The 10,630-nt window shown below is 44.9% G+C and overlaps 1 protein-coding gene across 1 annotated transcript; it reads right to left on the bottom strand.

The window, feature by feature from the left end:
• Positions 1 to 3,285: 3,285 nt before the first annotated feature.
• Positions 3,286 to 5,451, bottom strand: LOC124665399 (protein GID8 homolog). Its single transcript, XM_047202811.1, has 5 exons — positions 5,289 to 5,451; positions 5,080 to 5,186; positions 4,514 to 4,645; positions 4,154 to 4,310; positions 3,286 to 3,527 (listed from the first exon to the last, which is right to left on the bottom strand). The coding sequence occupies exons 1-5, from the start codon at positions 5,449 to 5,451 to the stop codon at positions 3,406 to 3,408; spliced, it is 681 nt and encodes a 226-aa protein (XP_047058767.1). The 3' UTR covers positions 3,286 to 3,405.
• Between the last annotated feature and the right edge of the window lie 5,179 nt (positions 5,452 to 10,630).

Below are 10,630 nucleotides of genomic sequence, written 5' to 3' on the forward strand. Positions count from 1 at the left end.
GCCTGCCATTAGCATCTCAGGATTCACATACAGTAGATACATCATGTAGTTGGACATTTCTCTGCACCGGACGGCCCGTTCGTGATGCTCAGATCCTCTGCACCAAGCAGGGCATGCATAAACACCAGGACATGAATCTTGCGTGCACTGAGAAGGAGATGCACCCGTGTCGATGTAGTAGCAGAAATCAGTGGCGAGATGCCAAAGGAGAACACTCTCATCGAATGCACCCTCTATGCTCCATCCCAGTTCCTGGTAGCATCCTTGCTGCTCAAGAGTAGACTGGCCCCTGTTGTCACTGAACTTCCTGTAAGTGGAAACATCACTTATGTGTTGATCCCACCCGCTTTTCACATACTTGAGTACTTCCTTTGTAATCTTGAAGGATGAGCGGCAAGACTTCATGGGCCAACGTTGCTGAAGGAAGTCAGTGAATCCAAAGAATCCCAGGGTCACCATCTTCTTGGAATGCTCTTTGTTGCGGATAAGGAGTCCTATAAGGTTGTATTGTGAAACCAGACTATCTACAGCCACAAGTCTTGGCGGAAGATTTTCACAGTACTTTGTTAAGATGTGTACGAAAATGATGTAAAGCTCCAGGGCCGCAGTACAAGAGAGCAAGATAAATGTAACCACGACATCTTGTTTACTGTAAGCTTCTCTGTGACTCTGGCGGAAGAGGGCTATGGCTGCAAACGGAAGGCATATGGCTAATGCACGTACAAGAACGCTGATCATGGTCTGAAAACTCGGATCTTCGTCAACTCGGATCTTTTCATTGGTGTAGAGGAGTAGGAAGGTCTGACGGAGCCAAAATTGCAGCTGAATATGCACAGAGAAGGCATCCAGTGCTGAGAAGGACAACAGCATCTTCATCCGATCACCTGGGGAAGGAGATGGAAGGTCCACGAATAGCTTATAAGGAGCAAAGTCCACACGCGTGGCTGGTGTATCATTGGGCACATCCCCACCAGAAATGGTTGCCCTTACCTTGTCAATGAAATCTTCAAGCGGATCAATCTTGAGCTCAGACGTGTTTATCGACCTCAAAATAGGATCGTCAGAGCTCACTAGGTTGTTAATGCTAGCTCTGCTGAGAGCCCAGGGCTTCTGGAAACATTTGAGGATACCCGCGATGAAGAGCAATATTGCTGCCTGCAGCAGCCTCTTGTCGCCTCCTGGCCATGATTTGCAGAAGACGTAGACAGCCACGGTGACCTGAGACACCGAGGTGAGGAGGTGCCGCGTCCATAGCTCGTTGTCTTCGATGTTGTAGGCGGATATGCCGTCCTGTCCACCAAGATGTATGAGGAGGACAGGCGCCCACAACACCTCCAGGACACCGTGTCCACTATGCTTCTTCTGACGGTTGAAGAGGGTGGCAAGCGCATAGATTGCAATGGCATCGCTGCCGAGGTATGCTAGCCAAATGAGGAATTGTCTAAACCAGGAGGGTCTGATGGGTGACTTACGCACGACGGAAGCTACCAGGAGGATGCCCTGATTCAGCACGCTAGCAAGGACGAGGATGCGCAGCTGCCACACCTCCCACCATTGCACAGCACCTGAGACAGCACCTGAGACATCCATTACCATTCTCTCTCTCCCTTCTTCCCTCTCTCTCCCCGTCTCTCTCTCCCTCTCTCTCTCATAGTACCTTGCTCGAGCTTTATTCCTGGCTCTGGCAAGGGCATCTTTCCATCTTTTTCCCCTTCATTTTTATTCCGGTAGAAGCAAGGCATCACTGATTTACTGTGCATACATTCATGTTGTTCTCTACTTTTCTCTTTTTTTCCTTTTCCCCTTTTTCTTGTCTGCTGGTGAACGTTGTTGGCTTTATGAACAGAAATGAAGTAACATATGAAGGAAACTTAGCGTAATCGTGTATTCTTGATGAGGATAATCAATGAACAAAAATGCCCCTTCCCCGGAAAATAGAGATCATAATTAACAGCTATTCTTATTTGTGAACACCTGAACGGTTTCAAACCTATTATATTGATATTACGATTCATATTCTAAAATGCAATTTTGTATCTGAAATTTCTGCTGAATATCTACTGCAATAACCATGCTTCTACAGGTAAACGATAGTACTGCTAAAGTTGATTGGAAACTTACTGCACTAGAAATGCTTTGGATGGGGCCCTGTAGGCTGTAGCCTCGAGACGTTGGATCGTGCGCCGCCTAGTCTTGAGACTTTTGATCGGGCCTGTGGCCATATCAGGAAGCAGTCCAAGTAGTCCACTCCAACGTGCATCATGAATGCATATCTGGAAGTACTAGGCATGTAGGAGTTAGACAGATTTTTTTTTTAAAATAACTTAGGATGTGGATGCATGCATTCAGGATGTGGGACTGAACCGAGAAGGTTTGACCTACTGATTTAGCCCACTTCGGTTGGAATTGTGTGCTTTACAATAGTATTTTTATGCTCTGGCTAAAGCTAAATTACAAAAGCATAATAGTATTATTGACTGGGAAGACTTGAGAATAAATTTCATGCGAAATAAACTGTTTCTCATTTGGACCCCTAATCTCCTCAAACCAATATTCGAAGGAGAAGTACCTATGTTAGTATGCTGCCAGAACTCGGTTTAGGCCGTTCATTCCAGGTCGACAGTGCATGCGGTCCAGTGAGCTTAAGAAACCGGCAGAGGCTCCGGTTCTGGTTTCCGGTTGAACCGGTAGTTCAGTTTTTAAAACTATGACAACACTTCTTGAAAAATGCCCCGGTAAAACCACCAGGACCGGGCGCCTTGTCGGAAGGCACTTCTTGGAAAAGGCCCCGGTAAAAACAGAAAATTATCTTATTGTTACACTGAGCTCTGATCCTCCCGGGTACTATGTACATCTGGTAGGACAATATTTTCGTAAGTGAGTACAAGGACAACCCCACCATTATTGACTATTGCATAGAAGGATTTTACCGAGTACACCAGACGGATGGAACATCCAAATATGTGTATCCTCTTCATCAGAAAAGGAAACAGGAGCAACTAAGTTAACCAGCTCCAGACAGCGATTATACAGTTCCTGAGACTACGGAACAAAATTTTGAGGTCAACCCCATCCCATACACTAGCCATAGTACTATCAAGGTGCTATCGGATGAGTGGCTCATTGATTTGTCAGTGTGCACTCGGTCAGAAATATCTCGAAAATATATCGATGATGATGATATCATACAGCTCCTCCAACCAATGGAATGCTGTTGAGGACATATAGTATCTCGAAGTTGACTTTTTTTTCTTCTTCTGTGTGTTTTGATAAATACCCGTGTTCAGTGAAAAGTGAAATCAGACATTTTCCACTGAGTAAAATGTGATTCACGAAAACATTCTCAACACTAGAGCGCGAGACCTTCTTATGTCGGGGTTTTGCCAACACCTGAGCAGCAGCAGCTCATATAGCCGGATCTTCTAGTGCGGCAGTGGAGAAGTTATTGATCCGCGGATATGCCGCCTTTTCGTCCAGCTGGTCTTGAGTCCATATCAACATCTTCAACAGGCTAGGGAGCTTTGGATCTGCCATATGTAAACATTATGATTAGGATCGATGATTTTCAATAAAGCCAAAGTCTGGCACAAGTATGATAGCAATTTGAAGAGCCTAAGCACCACGCAAAACTTTCAATCTGTTTTTGATGTACGAAAGGAACATCAAAAAGCAACACATCATGCATCACTAAGGTCCAAAATTTAAATTCCAGTGTTACATCGAGTTTTGATTTCAACAGCACATATCAACAAGATTTTAAACAATATCCCTATGCAGTTATAAGACCAATGTTTATCAGTATGTTCTATATTTATCGCTGGTCACACATGATCAGCTTAAGAACTACTTGTTTTGAGCATTGCAATACCTGCTTATACTGATATGTAAATATGTAACCTTCTAATTAATTCAGTTATAAAATACATCATGTCCCACTACATAGTTCTAGATTAACATAATTCTCAAAGCTAAAATAGTTCTAGATTAATACATACACTTGTCAGTCTCAATCTACTTTACCAAACGGTGCTTATTCTAGAGTAAGAAGTTTGCTATCATTTCTTATGGCTCAAGCGTGCAGGTACACCTTAGTGGCATAAAATCATAAAATTGATATTATACATCCATGTGCTACTTGGTAGTTGGTACTTACCTTTCTCATGACTTTGACTTGTAAGAATTGCAGCATTGACTTCATTTGCCGTCTTCAAGCGGTGAGAAACATCCAACAGTTCCCCATACGGACAGTTTTCTGCATCTTCAAAAAGCAAAAGTGCTACCGTTTTCTCTATTTCCTTGAGAAAGGCTTGCTGCAAAATTCCCAAAAATTCAGAAGCAGTAACATCAAAGCATGGTCTTAACTGAAGTGCTACAGCTTTGTAATACAGTGGTACTGTATTACAAAAACAAGAAAACAAAAACCAAGATAACTGGAGGAACTGCATTGCGATTGATACAGGTTTGAACCCTGAATCCTAACTGAAGTAAGAGAAATAATTTTACTATAAATTACATTTTTCTCGCCTCTTGGTGCAAGTTCTTGTTGAGCAAATTCCAAAGCTTCACTTATTTTTCCCACACGAATCAACTCTATCAGCTTTTGCTGCAGTAGATGGAAGTATACTTGGGGATTTCTCTCCAGAATCTGCATGTTATAATTAGAGTCAAGAAACAAGTTTCAAATCTAACGAAGTCTTTAATAGGAAAAAACCTTCTACGCATGGATGCGGCCACATCCTATTCTAAACTGAAACCCTACACCAGCTTTATGTAGTATACAATAAACACAACTTCACTCAGCAGTATACAAACACTATCGATATATACTTTGCGGCAACAAAAGAGGCACATATAGTTTTCTCAATCAGTCATAGATTTAGTACTTTCTGACACGCACATGTATAAGTTCCATGTAGAAAAAGAGTAACTTCTAAATGAAAAACAAGTATTGTTTCGATGATGAGGCTTTAATAGATATACAGGCATGCATCGAAGTACTCATAACTGCTCGACTTTTCAGACAGTCGAACGTCCAAACCTAAACAAAAAATTGGTACAAACAGAGGCAGAGAGCCGAACCGTGGGGTTAAGATGGTTCATCTTGTCGATCGCCTCCTGGACGTTCCCCGACTGAACCGCCCTCTTCATCTCCATCCGATCCGTGATGGTCTCCAGGTCAATGTCGGCTAGTACAAACAAACACTTCAGTGTCCAATTGTCCATCAAACTCAAGTGCGCTGGGGCTCGATGTAAGCAGCGTCCAGGCAAGCTAGGCGTACGATACATACTTTGGGTGCCGGACTCGAGGCGGAACCGGTCGGCGGCGTCGACGAAGCCCTCGGTGACGAGGAAGTTCATGACGAGCCGGTCCATGTCCTCCTTGCGGATCTTCACGTCGCGTAGCTTCCGCTCCCACTCGTCCCGCGTCACCACCTTCTTCGAGGACGCCATGCAGGGGGAGTATGGGGAAGGGCGATGGCGGCGGCGCCGCGCGTGAGAGGGAGGGCGGATGCGTTTAGAGGAAGAGGAGAGGGCGTGGGGCGTCGGCGGTGAGGTATGTAGGGCGAGCAGTAAGAGATAAATTTTCTTCAGAGTTTCCGAAAATATTGACGTCTGACATTTGTGTAGACCTAAATAACAGACAGTATGAGACACGTCAGGAAAAAAATCTTATACCAGGACTCTGTGGATTTTATTACGAGGATAATCAATCAACAAATACATCGTGAGTCAGCAAATCCACAATAAAACTCGGTCAATCATCTACCCAAAGCCACAATAAATAAGGCCCAGCCCATTACCCGTCAGAGACGCCTTCAAAGGCAATATTCCACCAATGGGTTGACCATCAACAATATTACACTATATATATGAGAACGGTGTAGGTTATTAGATACTATCTCCATTTCAAGGAATAAGACGTCATCGATTTACGTGTTTTTGTTTGATCAAAAATTACTTCAAATAGATAAAGATTGTTTGTATAAAATTAGTATCATTAAAAATATATTTTTCAATTCAAATCCAACAATACTAATTACTCACTCCGTCTAAAAATAGGTATTTCCGCTTTATCTAGATATAGAAGCATCTCTAACTAAAATGCATCTAGATACGTCTATATCTAAAAAAATGAGACATCAATTTTTAGACGGAGGGAATACTTATAATATAATCAAGATTGACAACTTTTATGGTTAAAGTTCGTTTGAACACGCGTGCGCCTTATTCTTTGAAAGAAGGTAGTGCAACAAAGCGATACCAAGAAGAGAACGGTGCAAATGCACCGTGATCACCTGATACACAAGGTCCTAGGTATTCACCCTAAGACTGAGGTCCAAGGTGAGGTATATAATTAAAGGCTTCATGCTGGACTCTCTATGTAGGAAAACAACACCGCAAGTGTCATCATGGTCGGCACCGGTGAACCGCAAAGGGCTTCTGCCTCGAAACATTCATCTCGTTCATTGCAACGTCCCTAGGCGGCCGCTAAGTTTAAGTTTTAGTTTAAATTAGTTTAAATTTTTGGTTAAGTTGTTTGTTTGTATGAACTATGTGTGAAATGTATGGATTATGTGCGAGTTTTAGTTCATTCATATAAAATTTGTGAAATGCGGCATCGAAATATAGGGGATCGGATCTGGCGTTCACCGTTTAGAGGAGCATTTTTTTTCCTCTATTTTGCGGCGCCATTTGCTCTTCTAAATTTTAGGGGATCGGCTAGAGATGCTCTTAGTAAATTCTATTTATAGAAACGAAGTTTTGAACTCATGTTGTGTAAGAACCTAGCTACAGATCGACCCAATTCATCACAGGAACACACAGATCGCGCAAGGAATTTGGTGTTGCTCGATTATCCACCCAACCTCCCTGAGCATATTCTCCGGCACAACCAGTTCATCCAATTAATTACAACCTAACCTCTCAGACTAGCTTCCTCCCTCTAAATAACCATCTCGTCTGGTACCAGCTTAGTCGGCCCATTCCTCTCCGGCATAGCGTTTCGGGACTTGTTTCGTCCTCTTGGGCCTTTCCTTGCTTGGGCTTGGCGTCGCGTCCTTGTTGCTGTCGGCGACGCTTGCTTCAGGTGCTTCAGGGTCGCTGACAATCCCCCGCTCTTGAAAACCTGCTTGTCCCCAAGCAGGTGCTCGAGGAAACTGTTGGCGAAGAGAGTCCAAGTCCTCCCATGTTGCTTGAGCCGGCGTCGATCCACTCCACTGGATCAAGACCTGGGCGACTGTGCGGTGCCCCGTTTGACGAGCTCGTCGCTGAAGCACACGGACTGGTACCTGGAACATATCGTCAGGAGAAGGTAACTGGGACAATACCTGTCGCGGCGAACCAATGCAAGGCTTCAGTTGGGAAACATGGAAGACCGGATGGACACGGCTAGATTCTGGTAACGCCAACTTAAAAGCCACCTTCCCAATCCTCTGTACAATCGAGTAAGGCCCGAAGAACTTGAAGGATAGCTTGTGAGAAGGACGCCTGACCACAGAAGACTGAATGTAAGGCTGCAGACGAAGAAAAACTTTATCACCGACCGTGAATTCTCTCTCAGTTCTGTGCTTATCTGCTTGAGCCTTCATGCGCTGTTGCATTCTAAGCAGATGCTGACGGACAGATTCCAGAATAGTAGCACGTTCCTGCAGCCAAGCTTGAGTATCAGCAGATGATATAGAATCAGATGCAGTGATGCCAAAGTATCGCGGTTGTCGACCACAGAGCAGCTCAAATGGAGTTTTCCCTAGAGATGCATGCCAATTGGTATTATACCAAAACTCAAAGAGAGATATCCACTTAGCCCAATGCTGTGGGTGTGCACTGATAAAACACCTCCTCAGATAGAATTCAACAGATTGATTAACTGGCTCCGTTTGCCCGTCCGTCTCCGGGTGGTTAGCTGTACTCATTTTCAGATTTGTTCATGTGACCTTGAAGACTGACTGCCAGAATTGACTAGTGAACACGGGTCACGGTTAGAGATGATACTCTGCGGCATACTATGTAGACGAAAAACATTGTCAACAAACACTTCCGCAACCTTGCTGGCAGTGTATGGGTGTTTAAGTGGAATAAAGTGTGCATATTTCGTCAGCTTATCAACCACCACCAGTAGGCAATTGTACTACTTGGACGGTGGTAAGCCATCTATGAAGTCCATAGTAGCTGTCTCCCAGGGAGACGAAGGCACAGGCAATGGCTGAAGTAACCCAGCTGGAGGTAGGCGCTCCGGCTTGGCTTGTTGACAAATATAGCATGAACGCACATATTGTCGGGTCATTTGCTTCATGGACGGTGAAAGAACATATCTCCTTTAGTAAGTGGTTTTGGTGTTGATGACAATAATTTTATATGATTATTTTGTTATATAAGATTTGTATGATGTAGCGTTGATCGGTATGCCCAAAAGTTGAAGAGTTTTGAAGATATGCTATGCTATTCTTGGGTGGTTCTTGTTGGAAGAAAGAATAGAAGAGCAAAGAAGAAAAGAAGAAGAACAAAGAAGAAAAGAGGAAGAAATGAAGGAAAGAAGAAAAAGAGAAGAAATGAAAAGAAGAGGAGAGGGTGCTGCTGGCGGTACCACCAACCTGGCCACGGCCGGAGGCTCCGGTCGTGGTACCGCCCGTGGTACCGGGGAGCGGCCTTGTTCCGCAGATGGTTGCCAGGGGAGTTTGGAGCCCCGGCGGTACCTCGGCCGGTACCCCGGCCGGAGGCTCTGGCCTCCCCTCCCGACCCGGCTCGACCATGGCCACGTGGCCCGCTCCCGTTGGCTCGCGTCATCCGCGCCCGGTAGTACCGGCCCAACCTGGCCGGTACTACCGGCCAAACCTCCAACGGCTGGATTTCTCGGGGGGGGGGGGTACTTATAGTACTTCTTCTCCAAAGGTTTTCCTTAGCTCAAACCCTAAAATCTTCCTCCACCATTGCTGCTCCACCAAGAACACGAAATTCGTCGGATCTCCTCCCTCAACCACCCAAATCCCTTGTACTTTGGAGAATCGAAGGAGAAGACCCCGATCTACATCTTCACCAAAGCGATTTGAATTTCCCCCTCATTTTGTTGAGGGCCCCCTTGCTAGTGTTCCTATTTGGATCCCTAGTTGTTTGTTGTTGATGTATTCGTGTTGATTGTTGTGTTGTTACAGATTTGGGAGCCTCCAATTTGGTTGTGGATGTGTGCCCCAAGAACCTTGTAAAGGCCCGGTTTCCGCCTCGAGGAAATCCCTTAGTGGAAGTGGGCTAGGCCTTCGTGGCGTTGCTCATAGGAGACCTGAGTGAAGCCTTCGTGGCGTTGGTTTGGCTTTCGTTGCAACCACACTCCTCCAAACATAGACGTACCTTCTTGCAAAGGAAGGGAACTACGGGAATCAACTCCGTGTCTCCGCGTGCTCCACTCTCGGTTACCTCTATCATATTATCTCCCCTATATATTGTGTTGCCATATCTTGCTTAGTCGTTGACCTTGTCATATAGGTAAATTCACATAGCTGCATATCTAGAGAATTTACCTTTGTGTCAAGCCTAAATTGAAAAAGAACTAAAAATTGGTTAGCACCTATTCACGCCCCCTCTAGGTGCGGCATATGATCCTTTCAATTGGTATCAGAGCTTCGGCTCTTATTTCGGGCTTAACCGCCTAAGATTATGTCGGATGACGCACCTTCGGAAGGGGCCGCAAAGCCGGTCTCCATGGATGATCTCAAGTCGGTGGAAGCATCCTTGAGATCCGCCATGGAAACCCAAATGGAAACCTTGATGAAAATGTTTTCCGACCGTTTTCCCGCGGCTCCCTCCGTCATCCCCACCTTAGAGGTAAAGGACAAGGGTGAGTTAGACGAGGGAGATGCTTCGGCATTACCCTCCTCTACCACTCCCTTGAATGGTGATAACTTAAACACTATTAAAAACCCTGTTGCTTCTCCTAGGGGAACTAGTGGAGGTGTTAGCTACAATTAAGTGGCTCCGCCTTTCCTCTCTCCCGATATACCGGTTCCCCATCCTCATATAAACATTCGGGGCGACCCACCTAAGTTTAATGAGAAAGATTTCGATACATGGAAATTTGAGTTTCGCTCTCATGTTCGCAGTGCCTCCAATGAACTTTGGAGAATCATCTTGGAAGGGTTCAAGCCTTACAACCCCGACAAGTTGACTAGAAGAGAAGCGGTTGATAATCAACTCAACGACATTGTCTTGCACATGATTCAAACTAGTGTGGGGATAAAGGAATTGTCTCGTGTTCGGAATTTCTCCACCGCCAAGGAAGCTTGGGATGGTTTGGCCGCTAGTTGCATGGGAAGTGAAAGCATGAGAAGGAACAAGTATAATACCCTTCAGAATCAAGCCGAAGGATTCATGAGGCTACCGGATGAAGATCATGAAGTCATGTATAGAAGACTTATCACTGTTGCCGATGCTTTCCGGAATGTGGGTGCCAAACACATTGATGACTCTTGGATCAAAGACAAGTATATTGATTGCATGATGCCGTTTGAACCCATTGATGTCAAGACTCTTGTTGGGAGAGAATGTTTTTCCTCTCTCACTTCTCAACAAGCGGTGCATGAGTTGCAAGCTCTCAAGGTGCTTGAGCAAAACTCTCATGATTCTCGCAATCGAGCTATTG

The sequence above is a fragment of the Lolium rigidum genome, chromosome 6 (assembly GCF_022539505.1).
Source record: "Lolium rigidum isolate FL_2022 chromosome 6, APGP_CSIRO_Lrig_0.1, whole genome shotgun sequence".
Classification (NCBI taxonomy): domain Eukaryota; kingdom Viridiplantae; phylum Streptophyta; class Magnoliopsida; order Poales; family Poaceae; genus Lolium; species Lolium rigidum.